The sequence below is a fragment of the Mobula hypostoma genome, chromosome 20, assembly GCF_963921235.1.
Source record: "Mobula hypostoma chromosome 20, sMobHyp1.1, whole genome shotgun sequence".
Taxonomy (NCBI): domain Eukaryota; kingdom Metazoa; phylum Chordata; class Chondrichthyes; order Myliobatiformes; family Myliobatidae; genus Mobula; species Mobula hypostoma.
Genome location: NC_086116.1, coordinates 34,601,077 through 34,615,575, shown reverse-complemented (window position 1 = coordinate 34,615,575; position 14,499 = coordinate 34,601,077). Strand labels below are relative to the sequence as shown.

The 14,499-nt window shown below is 43.2% G+C and overlaps 1 protein-coding gene across 4 annotated transcripts in view; it reads left to right on the top strand.

The window, feature by feature from the left end:
• Positions 1–14,499, top strand: part of dmtf1 (cyclin D binding myb-like transcription factor 1) — a 106,176-nt gene that overhangs the window by 37,473 nt on the left and 54,204 nt on the right. For all 4 annotated transcript variants that reach the window (XM_063072654.1, XM_063072655.1, XM_063072652.1 and 1 more), the window contains exons 3-5: positions 3,108–3,239; positions 6,914–7,020; positions 12,177–12,294. In XM_063072654.1, the coding sequence (XP_062928724.1) occupies positions 3,108–3,239; positions 6,914–7,020; positions 12,177–12,294 (357 nt within the window). The remainder of the gene's footprint in view (positions 1–3,107; positions 3,240–6,913; positions 7,021–12,176; positions 12,295–14,499) is intronic.

The window sequence follows — 14,499 nt, the reverse complement described above, 5'->3', positions numbered from 1 at the left end:
GGCCCCAATCCAAGTCATACTGCAAAACCTATCCAGTCATTAACAGGAAAGATGTCAAGGCTTTGGAGAGAGTGCAGAAGTGATTCACCAGGATGCTACCTGGATTAGATGCTGTGATCTATAAGGAGAGGTTGGACAAGCTTGGGTTGTTCTCCCTTGAGTCTTGGGGACTGAGGGGGAGACCTGATGGAGATTTTTTTAAATGATGAGAGGCATCATTAACGTAGACGGTCAGAATCCATTCCCCAGCATCGAAATGTTAAACACTTGAGGACATGTTTTTAAGGTTAGAAGGGGAACGTTTAAAGCTGATGTGAGGAGCACGTTTTTTTTATGCCGAGCGTTAGGCATCTGGAATTAGGGGTAGTGATGGAATCAGACAGTTTGGTGGAGTTTGAGACTTTTAAGTGGACACAGAAATACAAGAGGAATGGAGGGATGGTACACAGGAGGAAGATGTTAAGTAAAACTTAGCATCAAAATGGGCATAATATCGTGGGTCAAATGACCTGTCCAGTGTGGTACTGTTTCTGTCAGAGAGCACTACAATGCAGAAACAGGCCCTTTGGTCCATCGAGTCCATGCTGAACAGTTGCTGTACGTAGGCCTATCGACCAGCTCCTGGACCGTACCCCTCCATTCCATGTTCTTACCAAATCTTCTCTTGTGTTGCAGTCGGACCTGCATCCATCGCTTCCACTGGCAGCTCTTTCCACACTTGCACCATCCTCTAAATTAGTGGTCGCCAATCGGTCGATCTTTGAGACTTTTCCAGTAGATCCCGAAAAAAAAAGAAGAAAAATAAATACACAAGTACGTTGTACCTGTTAAACCTTTTGATGCAAAAGCAAATTTTACCCCTAGAGCACATATGTGAGTCATATGTAGTAACTTCTACTTTGAAAAAGGACCACTTGACAACTTCATGTCCAAAGGAACAACTTTATCTGGGACGGCAAAACCAATGCGGCGGAGGGGCTTATACACACATGCACGGAAAAGACTGGAAGTAAAACCCCGCAACCCCAGAAACAACCTCTGTTTACAAACAGTTTTCCGTAGCGGGAGTATTGCTATATTACCATTATCCTAATTGGTTATTAACTTATCTTTATATGCTCACATTACAACAGCTTTAATTCTAAGTTTCATTATTTAATTTTAGTTCAACACAAAAAATTGACTGTTGCACTCAGTGTGATGACTGGGGCTGAATACTTTCTGCTAGTTCCCTGAAATTTGGCTCATAACTACAGGCAGCCATCTGAGACAATCTGTGAGGTGTCTGTCAGTAAGACAGCTCCTGTACTTAGATTTAATAATTTTCATCTGTGAAAATGCAATTTCATACAGATAAGTTGACCCAAAGTAGGCACTGACTTTTAGTGCACATGTGGTGAGTCACTGTCCCTTGATCTTGCTTTAAGCTCGATGTCATTTTGCAAATCAATTATTTCCATTTCAATATCACTTGGCACACCAAATACTTGCTGGAATTTGACTGCTATCTGTTCTAAACCAATCAGCAGAAATGGGTTTGAGATAAATGCAGCAATATCTTTCATGACGTTTAACTCCCCAAAACGCTGATCGAACTCTATTGCCAGTTTGTCTAGGTAAGCACAGTACTGCTCAGGGCGAAAATTATTTTTTTTCCTTGATGCCTATAACGGTTTCTCCAAGTTGGGAAAGTGTGTCAGCCTCCCGTTCTTTAAATTTGAAATCCAAACACCGAGCTTGGCCTTAAACGCATTTACTGCGCTTATCATGTAGGGCAGGTGTCGGTCTTTTCCCATGAGCTCACAGTAAAGTGCGTTTAATTTAGTCGTTAGGTCTGTCAGAAACCCTAAATCCAGTAGCCACACATCATCTGACAGTTCCTCGTGCTCCTCGTTTCTTTATCTCAGGCAGCAAGTCAACAGACCGTTGCAACTCAGTGCCCTCGCAAACCTCCTGACAGAATGCATATTGGAATGGACGGTTTCCTTTGTTAGACTGAATGTTGAATCTGCCAGGTTTTTCAGGTGTTTTGTATTGGTAAACTGTTACTGAGACACTGGTATAAGTTTCAGGGGTACACAAGCTAATGACACCACTGTTTTTTGTTTCCCAGTTCTCTTACATTTGGGGAATGTTGGAATTTAAAGGGGGAGAAGTGTTGTAATGTGAGCATTATAAAGATAAATCAATACCAATTAGGATAATGGTAATATAGCAATTCTCCCGCTACGGAAAGCTGTTTGTAAACAGAGGTTGTTTCCAGGGTTGCGGGGTTTTGCTTCCGGTCTTTTCTGCACGTGTGTGTATAAGCCCCTCCGCCGCACTGGTTTTGCCGTCCCAGATAAAGTTGTTCCTTTGGACATGAAGTTGTCAAGTGGTCTTTTTTCAAAGTAGAAGTTACTACAAAAGCTATGAAGTATTGTAATATTCTTAAAGAAAGACAGCTATGGCCTGTTTGATATGCTAGTTACAGTGTTTTCTTGGTTGAATTAATTTGAAAGTTTGACAAAAGCATTTTATGTAATTCAATTACCATTAGCCCAAGTAAAAAGCCTCAAGTTGGAAGTACAATCTGAGCTTTTTTTTTCTCTAAACAATTTAGTAGGTCGATCTTGCCTTTCACTAAGGCCGAGGTAGGGGATCTTGGGCTTAAAAAGGTTGGCGACCACTACTTTAAATGAAGAAGTTTTCCCTCAGCTTCCCCTTAAATATTCCACGTTTCGCCCTTATGATGATGCTGGCTGCTTTACTGAGGCATGGAGAAGTATAGACAGAGTCTATAACAGAGCAGCTGGTTCCTGTGATGTGCTGAGCTGTGTCCACAATTCTCAGCACTCTCTTGTGGTCACACGTAGAGCAATTGCCATGTCAAGCGGTGACCTGTCCAGACAAAATGTTTTCTTATGGTAATATTGTATTCTAATTCTTCTTTTCTGTATTATACATGAAAAGACTGCAAGGCAAAGGAGCAGGATGAGGCCATTCAGCCCATCGAGTTTGCCCCACCGTTCTATCATGGCTGTTTAATTATTCTTCACAAGACTTAACTGAAAATGTATTACAAATTAATCTTTCTTTTCATCCACTGTTTTATGCATCAAATACAGATTTAGACTCTGAGGATAATCAAGAACCTCTGCACAAAAGGCTCTGTTTGTCAGCTGAAGATGATGCAAGTCTTGAATCCACGGGTATCACAGGCCCATTTGCGACAGTACAGTCGGTTGTTACTCTCCCAAGTAAGATCTTCATCCCCTGGTTTAGTTGTGTTAGATCATTTAGTTATATATAACTATTCAGATTTATTTATTTATTTATCACTTGTACATTGAAAGAGGGTGAAGTGCGTCGTTTGCTTTAACAACCAACACAGCCTAAGAATACGCTTGGGACAGCCATCAGTGTCAAAAGTTCAAAGTAACTTTATTATCAAAGTACATATATGTCACCATGTGCAACTCTGAGATTCATTTTCTTGCGGGCATACTCAGTAAATCCATAATAGAGTAATAACCATAATAGAATCAATGAAAGACCACCCAACTTGGTGTTCAACCGGTCTACAAAAGACAGCAAACCATGCAAATACAAAAATAAATAATAAGAATAAAATAGTAAGCATTAAGTATCGAGAACATCAGATGAAGAGCCCTTGAAAGTAAATCCATAGGTTGTGGGATTATTTCAATAATGGGGTGAGTGAAGCTGTGTGAAGTTATCTCCACTGGTTTAAGATCCTGATGATTGAATGGTTATTACTGTTCCTGGACCTGGTGGTGTTGGTCTTGCGGCTCCTGTGCCTCCTTCCCGATCGCATCAGTGAGAAAAGAGCACGACCTGGTGGTGTGGGTCCGTGATGATGAATGTTGCTTTCCTGCGACACTGCCCTGTGTAGATGTGCCCAATGGGGCTTAAGTGTCGCCACACATTCCATCGCCAACACAGCATGGCCACGATGTTCAGCAGAGCAGCACAAGCAGTAATGACGGCAAAACGGACCCCTTTTCTCCCTCCCACCCACTGGCACACGTCCACAGTCCTCTAACCCGAGGAGAGGCCATCTCCAGGCCAACAGCCACCACTGGACTAGGACTTGCAGAGCTATTTGACTCATAAACACAAAATTCTGCAGATGCCACAAATCCAGAAAGAGTCATCATGCAGTCCTGATGAAGGGTCACGACCCGAAATGCAGACTGTTTATTCCTTTCCATAAGTGCTACCTGACCTGCTGAGTTCCTCCAGCATCTTGAATTAGTTTGACTCCAGAGCTTGTAAAATAACAGGACTAAATTGTTGCAATTGGGAATTAATTCATGTGGTATAACCTAATCAAAAATCAGGTTTATTATCCCTGACAAATGTTGTAAAATTGGTTGTTTTGTGGCAACAGTACGCGGCAATGTGTAACTTACTATAAGTTACAAGATAAATAGTGTAAAAGGCAATGGGGTGGTGTTCATGGGCATCAACCATTCAGAAATCTGATGGCAGAGGGGAAGAAGCTGTTGAGTGTGTGTTTTCAGGCTCCTGTTTCTCCTCCCTGACGGTGGGAATGAGAAGAGGACGCATCCTGGATGATGAGACTCTTTAATGTTCGATGTCGCCTTCGTGTGGCATCGCACTTGAAGTGTCCTCAAAGGTGGGGCAGGGCTCATTTATGTTTAGTGTTTGCCACACTGCAGATCCACTGGTTTATTTTCAATAACATTTCTTTCAAACCTCTTGATTATGCTGAAACTGATTGTAGTGGAGATTGATTACCAGTTAATGACTTTTGTAAACAAACTGTTCCATTTACTAACAAACTTTATATTTGTAGACAGCAAGGTAAATAATCTTGAACTGTGCTGAAAAAATTACGCAGAATAAATAAGCAGGCTTGTGCACAGTAGGTGAGAATGCCTCTATTTACACTGAATAGTTTTAAGAAAAATTATTTAAACAATTTCTGAGGCAATGCATTTGCAGTCTGGCCAGTAATAAATGAGCACAAATATGACTAATTTCAAAGTTCAAAGTAAATTTATCAAAGTATATATATGTCACTATATACAACCCTGAGATTTGTTTTCTTGCAAGCTTTCACAGTAGAACAAAAAAAACAATAGAATCAATGAATAAACTACGCACTAAGAATGACAAACAACTAATGTGCGAAGGACAAACTGTACAAATACAAAAAAACACACACAATAATAAATAATACTGAGAACATGAATTGTAGAGTCCATGAAAGTGAGTCTGTAGGTGTGGAATCAGTTCAGAGTTGTAGTGAGTGAAGTTATCCGTGCTGGTTCAGGAGCCTGGTTGAAGGATATTAACTGCTCTTGAATCCCGATGATGATAGAATCTTCCAGTTACTTTACTTCAGTCTGAACACCTGTTTTACACTGAAATCATCTCTCCTTCCCTATATTTTACATATAGTCTGTAGTGCTCTGTGACAATATTCCTACAGTCATAGAGCACTACAGCACAGAAACAAAATTAACAAATTTCACAACAAATGTTGGTGATATTAAACCTGATTCTGAAACAGGCCCTTCAGCCCATCTAGTCTATGATGAGCTATTACTTGGCCTAGTCCCATCAACCTGCACCTGGACCACAGCCCTCCAAATTTCTCCCATCCATGCAGCAATCCAAGCTTCTCTTCTCTTAAGTGTTGAAATTGAACCCGCATGCACCACTTCCGCTGGCAACTCAGTCCACACTCTCACCACCCTCTTGAGTGAGGAAGTTCCCCCTCGTTTCCCCTTAAACATTTCACCTTTTACCTTTCACCCTTAACACATAACCTCAATTTGTAGTCTCACTCAGCCTGAGTGGAAAAAGCCAAAGCCTGTTTGCATTTACCCTGTCAATAGGTCTGAACTCGTAGTTCCTGTTGCATCAGAATCAGATTTAATATCACTGGCATATGTCGTGAAATATATATAGTAGTTAAAATAAGTAGTAAATAACAGAACTAAAAAAGTAGTGAGGTCGTGTTTGTTGGTTCAATGTCCATTTAAGTCGGATGGCAGAGGAGAAGCAGCTGTTCCTGAATCGGTGAGTGTGTGCCTTCAGGCTTCTGAACCTCCTTCCCGACGGTAACAGTGAGAAGAGAGCCTGTCCTGGTTGGTGGGGATCGTTAATGATGGACGCTGCCTTCCTCAGCACCACTCCTTGAAGATGTCTTGGATACTGTGGAGGCTGCTACCTACGATAGAGCTGGCTAATTCTACAAGTTTCCACAACATATTTCAATCTTGTGCAGTAGCTATTCCCCCCGCCCCTACCTCCGCTACAAGACGGTGATACAACCATCAGATTGCTCTCCATGGTATATTTGTAGAAGTTTGTGAGTGTTTCTGTTTTCTGGTTACTCCTTTTTTAATTGCTATTTTATGCAATTTTAGTCAGGGCAGACTTGCTCTGTGGCCTGCAATTAACAAATGACACAGCGCTAAATTGAACAGAACTAAACTGAAACTGCCTAGACTGTGCTTTGATGTTTTATATTCTGTGTTTTTACTCTTGTTTTTTGCCATTTGTGCAATTTGTTCTTTTTTTTGCATGTTCAGTGTTGATGTTTTGTTTGAACAGGTTCCATGGTGTTTCTTTGTTTCGTAGCTGTTAGCAAGAAGACAAATCTCAGGGTTGTATACTGCCTATCTACTTCAATAATAAATATTCTTTGAACCATACCTTTCACAACTTTATTCCTGTTTATAAGATTCTCTTACTAGCCTTTGGCTGCAATGGTAATTACACTGGGGAATTTCCACAGGCCTTCTAGCTGAAACATTCTCAATAGAGTAATGGGGATCAATCACAGCATTCTGGTTTCTTATTCATGTTTTTTTTTAATTCCCGTAGGGTTTTCATTGGAATATTCTGACTTGTATGTAATTTTTATCATTGGCAGTCTCAGACAACGATCAAAGTTTTGAGGTAACCATGACTGGAGAGGCAGCATCGGAGCTGTCTCAAGCAACAGAAATTGAAGACGCTGAAACTATTACTCAGATACAGGTCAGACATTCTTTAAAGTATTTCACTGTGTTCTCAGAAGTTTCTCCTGCTATAAGCTAGCAGGAAAGGCTGGATTTGCACTGAAGCATTTGGTTTCACATGTTCAATGTTAAACGTGTGGTATCATTGAGGTATTGTTAATTGGGCAGGCAATGCAAATATATTTACTCTTGTATTTAAATCTTCTTGCAATAAGGATTAGTGTAATATTTCATCAACACAAGATTCTGCAGATGCTGTAAATCTTGAGTAATACACAAAATGCTGGAGGAATTCAGCAGGTCAAGTTGAAAGTAAATTTATTATCAAAGTACATGTATACCATCACATGCAACCCTGAAATTCGTCTTACACCATAAGACATAGGAGCAGAAATGGGCTATTTGGCCCATCGAATCCACACTGCCATTCAATCATGGCTTATCCTTTACCCCCTCCTCAACCCCTTTTCCCAGCCTTCTCCCTTTAACCTTTGATGCTGTGTCCAATCAAGAACCTATCAATCTCTGCCTTAAATACACTCAATGACCTGGCCTGCACTGCTGCCTATGGAAATAAATTCCATAAATTCACCACCCTCTGGCTAAAGAAATTTCTCCGCATCTCCGTTTTAAATGCACGCCCCTCTATCCTGAGGCTGTGCCCTCTTATCCTAGACTCCCCCACCATGGGAAATATTCTTTCCACATCTACTCTGTCTAGGCCTTTCAGCATTTGAAAGGTTTCAATGAGATTCCCCCCTCATCCTCCTAATTTCCAGTGAGTACAGACCCAGAGCCATCAAACGTTCCTCATATGATAACCCATTAATTCCCAGAATCATACTTGTGAACCTCCTCTGGACCTTCTCCAAAGCCGCACATCTTTTCTTAGATGAGGAGCCCAAAACTGTTCACAATGCCCAAGCTGAGGCCTCCCCAGTGCCTTATAAAGCCTCAGCATCACATCCCTGCTCTTGTATTGTAGACCTTTTGAAATGAATGCTGACATTACATTTGCCTTCCTCACCACCGACTCAACCTGCAAGTTAACCTTTAGGGTATTTTGCACAAGGACTCCAAAGTGCCTTTACATCTCAGATTTTTGGATTTTCTCACCATTTAGAAAATAGTCTGAACATTTATTTCTACTACTGAAGTTCACGACCATGCATTTTCCAGCATTGAATTTCATTTCCCACTTTCTTGCCCATTCTCCACATCTGTCTAAGTCCTTCTGCATCCTACCTGTTTCCTCAACACTACCAATCTTTGTATCATCTGCAAACTTGGCAACAAAACCATCCATTCCATCATCTAAATCATTGATATACAGCATAAAAAGAAACAGTCCCAACACCGACCCCTGTGGAACACCACTAGGCACTGGCAGCCAACCAGACAAGGATTCTTTATTCCCACTCGCTGCCTCCTACCAATCAGCCAGTGCTCTCACCACATTAGTAACTTTCCTGTACTACCGTGGGCTGTTAACTTGGTAAGCAGCCTCATGGTGGCACCTTGTCAAAGGCCTTCTGAAAATCCAAATATCCACTGCATCCCCTTCATCTATCCTACTTGTAATCTCCTCAAAGAATTCCAACAGGTTCATCAGGCAGGATCTTCCCTTAAGGAAACCATACTGACTTTGTCCCATCTTGTCCTGTGTCACCAAGTACTCTGTAACCCTCGGGCTCGGCCAGCACGTGTCCGTCTAGGGGAAGACAACTTCGGCCCCGCCAAACTGAGAAATCTCATTTGTGTGGATGCTGCGTGATGTGTTGCCCGGTTACAAATCCGCACCGCGAAATATCGGACAGTACACCGTGTGCAATTAAATAAACTTTATAAATCTTAATCTGGATAGAGGGTCAGTAAAGAAAATGGAAAGTAAAAGGGCCCATTTTAAGGAAAAAGTCTATCGCACATCGTTGGAGCTCACTGTTTGTTCATTTGTTCCCGTCGACCTCCAAGCGTAGCCGACTGTCGGATCCTCACTCCTCAGCCCACTCCGTCCGGTGTTCTTCCAACTCTCTCCATTCACGTGCTGTCTCTCTCCATCGCTCCCCGATGATAAACGGGGGAAAAACCCAGCTCCCACACACACAAGAACAACATTTCTCCCATTGGATAGCATACATTCCAAAGTCCCTTTATCCCTAGTCATAACCCAAACATTGCTGCTACAGAGAAACCATTACATTAGCTTTAGCAGTGAAACCTTACAGCGTGTTACAACTCTGTAACCTCATCCTTTAACAATTAACTCCAATATCTTCCCAACCAGTCAGGCTAACTGGTCAATAATTTACTTTCTGCTGCCTTCCTCCTTTCTTAAAGAGTGGAGTGACATTTGCAATTTTCCAGTTCTCTGACACCATGCCAGAGTCCAATGATTTTTGAAAGATCATTACTAATGCCTCCACAATCTCTACCGCTACCTCTTTCAGAACTCTAGGGTGCGGTTCATATGATCCGGGTGACTTATGTACTTACAGGTCTTTCAGCATTTTGAACACCTTCTCTCTTGTAATAGTAACTGCACTCACTTCTCTTCCCTCACACACTTCAACATCTGGCACACTGCTAGGGGCTTCCACAATGAAGGGTGATGCGAAATACTCAATTGCCATCTGCCATCTCCTTGTCCCCCATTATTATTTCACTGGTCTCATTTTCTAGTGGTCCTATATCCACTCTCATCTCTCTTTTATTTTTTACATACTTGGAAGAGGTTTTACTATTCACTTTGATGTTGTTTGCTAGCTGGCTTTCATATTTCTTGCATTTTTTCTTGCGGGCATATTCAGTAAATCCAAGAAACAAAGTAGAATCGATGAAAGACCATACCCAACAGGATGGACTAACAACCAATGTGTAAAGGACAACGAACTGTGCAAATACAAAAAAGAAAAGAAAAGAAATACTAACAACAATAAATAAGCAAAATTATCAAGACCATTAGATGAAGGGTCCATAGGTTGTGAAAACAGTTCAGTGTTGGGGTGGGTCAAGTTATCCACTCTGGTTCAGGAGCTTGATGGTTGAGAGGTAATAACTGGTGGTGTGAGTCCAGAGGCTCCTGTACTTTCTTCTTGAATGGCAGGAGCAAGAAGAGAGCATGTCCTGGGTGTTGAGGGCTCTTAATATGGGTGCTGCTTTCCTGCGACAGTGCTCAGGTAGCATCTATGGAGGGGAATAAACTGCTGACATTTCAGGCCAGTACCCTTCTTCAGGACTGGAAAAGAAGAGAGAAGAAAACGAGGTGGGGGAGGGCAGGGAGTGCAAGCTGGCAGGTCATATGTGTATCATTTAGATTAGCAACACAAGAAAATCTGCAGATGCTGGAAATCCAAAGCAATGCACAAAAAATGCTGAAGGAACTCAGCAGGCCAGGCTGCATCCGTGGAAGAGTAAACAGTCAACGTTTCAAACAGAGACCCTTCTTCAGGACTGGAAAGAAAGATGAGAAGTCAGAGGAAGAAGTTCAATGTGGTAGGTGATCGGTGAAGCTGGGAGAGAGTAGAAGACCATAGAAGACAGGGAGGGAAGAGGAGCACCAGAACAGTACAACAAACATGAAAACCTCAGTGTGGCCTCATTGCGACAGTTGAGGAGGCCATTGACTGACATGGCAGTAGAGGAGACCATTCTGACATATCAGTCCATGGCCTCCTCTACTGCCTTGATGAGGCCACGCTCAGGTTGGAAGAGCAACTCCTTGTCTTCCATCTGGATAGCCTCCAAACTGATAGCACCAACATTGATTTCTCGAACTTCCAGTAATTGTCCATTCCCCATTTCTGTTTCCTTCTCTCACCTCATCTCCTCACCTGCCCATCATCTCCCTATAGTGCTCCTCCTCTTTCCCTTTCTTCCATGGTCTTCTACCCTCTCCTATCAGATTCCTCCTCCTCCTCCAGCTCTTCACTCAACCCCTTCCAGTTGCTTTTAAGGCTCCTGCCTCTGAAGTACAACTGAACCCAGAAGCCCCTGACTCAGGGCTGAGGGAGTAACACAGTGAGTGCAGAGTGTATGCTGCAGGAATGCACAGTGGTAGCACATCACTGCAAGGTGAGCATTCTTCTTTCATCCATGTGCCTATCTGAGAGTCTCTTTAGTGTCCCTAATGTATCTGTCTAGCACCACCACTGGCAGTGCATGCCGTACATCTACCACTAACTGTGTAAAAAAACACCTAACTCTCATATTAACCATCCCCGCCCTGGGGAAAGGGTGCTGGCTGTTCACTTAATCTATTCATCCTCCTTCACTTCAAAGAGGAAAGCCCCAGCTCATTCAACCTTTCTTTTCCTCATAAAACATGCTTTCCAGTCCAGGAAGCATCCTGGTAACTACATAGAAACATAGAAAACCTACAGCACAATACAGGCCCTTCAACCCACAAGGCTGTGCTGAGCATGTCCTTACCTTAGAACTACCTAGGCTTACCCATAGCCCTCTATTTTTAATTCTCCTCTGCACCCTCTCCAAAGATTCCACATCCTTCGTATAATCAGGCAGCCAGTGGCATCTAACCAGTTTTATAGCACTGCAATGTTACCTCAGGCCTGTTAGAACTTAATCCCCTATTACGTACATTAGTAAACATAATTACTGGATTATTTATTTATTTAGAGATACAGAACAGTAACAGTCCCATGCCACCCAGTTACACCCATGTGACCAATTGTATCCATTGCAAAGACTCTTTGAGAAATGCCCACCCTGCAAAAGCTTAAATATCACTTTCTTGCTTGTTCTCACACCACGATTTTCTTCTAGCATCTTTCCCCCCTTCCTTTCCAGTCCTGTTGAGGGTTTCGCCCCAAAATATAGACTCTTTATTCCCCTCCACAGATGCTGCCTGACTTGCTGAGTTCCTCCAGCATTTTGTGTGCCTTGGATTTCCAGCATCTGCGGAATCATTTGTGTGTATGATTGACTATTAACCTGTACGTCTTTGGAAGGAGACCGGAGTACCCAGAGGAAATGCATGTGTCACAGGGAGAACATACTAATTCCTTACAGACTGCAGTGAGATCGAACACAGGTCGTGGGGTTGCAATGGAGTGTGTAAACCGCCACACTACAGTGCCACTCTGAGTCTGTTCCTTATAGTATTTTCATTAACTGCTAAGTATTTTGGAAGGCTCTTCATTTCTAATTTATTCACAGATCTTGCACAATGAAGATCAAATTGAGGGAATTTCGCCCCAGAACAACGAAGATCTCGATCCTGTCAGTCAAGCATGGTTTACAACAAAGGAAGATAAGGACACCCTACAGAACAAAGGTAGGGAGACCGTGAATCTCCAGGAAATTGTATATCTTTATGTTGGTTGCCCTTGGACAAAGCAAATTTCACTTTTGCACACACAACAATTGAAGTGGGTAAAGTTATTATGTGGGTGACGTGGTGGAGATATGATTCTACTGAAGGAGGTGTAAGGTGCTCCTTCCCTCTGCTAGCCTGCAGGTCACCTTTGGGCAAGGTGTAGCACCTGCTTAGCACCCCAGTCCCCCCCCCTTAACAATCAGGGTCATGTGAAACCATGGGGACAGCTGGTGGATCATTGTACGAGCAGCTGGTGTACATCACAAGTCATGGTTGTGCAACCACTGAAACCAGGCCGGCAATCTCTGAAGAGTATTGTAACCTGTCTTGTAAAGACACTGCCCAGAAGAAGGCAACGGCAAACCACTTCTGTAGAAAAATTTGCCGAGAACGATCATGGTCTTTGAAAGATCATGGAAACGAAGGGGGTCATGGTCGGTGACCTCAGATAACATCACAAAGGACTCGCCCGAAAGCTGACTGCGAAGGTCTGTGTGGAAGCCGTTTTTGAATATTCATTCCTTTTGCTCTCTCTCTCTCCTTCCCCCACACTGTCCATCTCTCACGGCAGCGATTACTGCGAACTGAACTGAACTAAATTGAACTGAACTTTGCATTACTTTGAAACTGGTCATTTACCCCTAGACAACGATAGAGCTTGATTGATCCTGTTATCTTAATTCTGTGCACACGTGTGTTTATCATTGCTGAACTGTTGCATTTATTATCCTTTTGATTAGAGTACTGTGTTGCTTGTTTCTTTAATAAAACTTTCTTAGTTCTAGTAAACCAGACTCCAACTGAGTGATCCATTTCTGCTGGTTTGGCAACCCAGTTGCGGGGTACGTAACATAAGTGGGGTTCTCGTCCGCGATTTTGAACGCTAAATTTGGGATGGAGTAAATTGATTGGGTCAAAATTCCCGAAAGAAAGAAAAGACAAACAGCAGAAATGGAGGCTGAGGAAATTATAAAGGCGCTGACCTTGGAGGCATTAGAGGATGCCAGGAAATCGGAATTGGTAGCTGTGGCCAAACGGTTGAATCTTGCTAAGGGGAAGTCGACAATGAGGAGAGAGGAGATACACAGAGCTATCATAGAGCACTATGTATCTAAAGGTGTGTTTCCCCAAAGCGAGCTGGAGGTGGTGTCTATTGAAAAACCTGCTGGAGACGCGGTACAGGTGCAGCTTGAAAAACTGAGACTCGAGCACAAGTTCTGGGTGCGGCAGTTGGAGCGAGAAGAGAAAGAGAGGGACAGACAGTTGGAGTGAGAAGAGAAAGAGAGGAAATGGGAGCGAGAAGAGAGAGGGAGGCAGAGGGAAAGGGAATTTGAGCTGGAGAAGTTAAAGATAAGGGCAGAGCAGGGGCCCGTGCCAAACCAAGGTGGAGGGTTCTGGGCGACCCAGGAGGTTAGGCTGGTTCCCCCATTTGACAATACCGACGTGGATCGGTACTTTCTCCATTTCGAAAAAGTTGCTACAAGTCAGGACTGGCTGAGGGATAAGTGGGCTGTTTTGCTTCAGAGTGTACTGAAAGGGAAAGCCCAACAAGCTTACTCAGCTTTGTCCGCGGAAGATGCCCAGAAGTATGAGGTGGTGAAAGAGGCCATCCTCAGGATTTATGAGTTGGTCCCGGAAGCATACCGGCAGAGGTTCCGGAATGCGAGGAAGCAGTGGGACTGCACGTATTTAGAGTTTGCCCGTGAGATGCAGACATATTGTGAGCATTGGTGCGCCTCGAAGGGGGTAGAGGGGGATTATGACAGACTGCTACAGCTGATCCTGATTGAGCAGTTTAAAGGTTGTGTCCCTGAGGGTATGAGACCCTACCTTGATGAGAAAGAGGCAGCCACGTTAGCCGCAGCTGCTAAGTTAGTGGATGAGTATGTGTTGACGCATAAAGTGAAGTTTGTCCCGAGTAAAGGCTACCAGAAGGGAGGTCAGGACGGCGGGGAGAGTCCACCGGAAAAGTCAGAAAGTAAGCCGGGGACTAGTGAGAAGGATAAGGTAGACCGGGAGCAGTCTGGTAGGAAGCCTCCTGGGGTCATCTGTTATAATTGCGGGAAAGTCGGACATTTTGCGTCCAGGTGCTTTGCCCCAAAGAAGGAGACGGGAAAAGGAAAAACGGCGATTTTGACTGGCTGTATCGAGCTGGTAAATGAA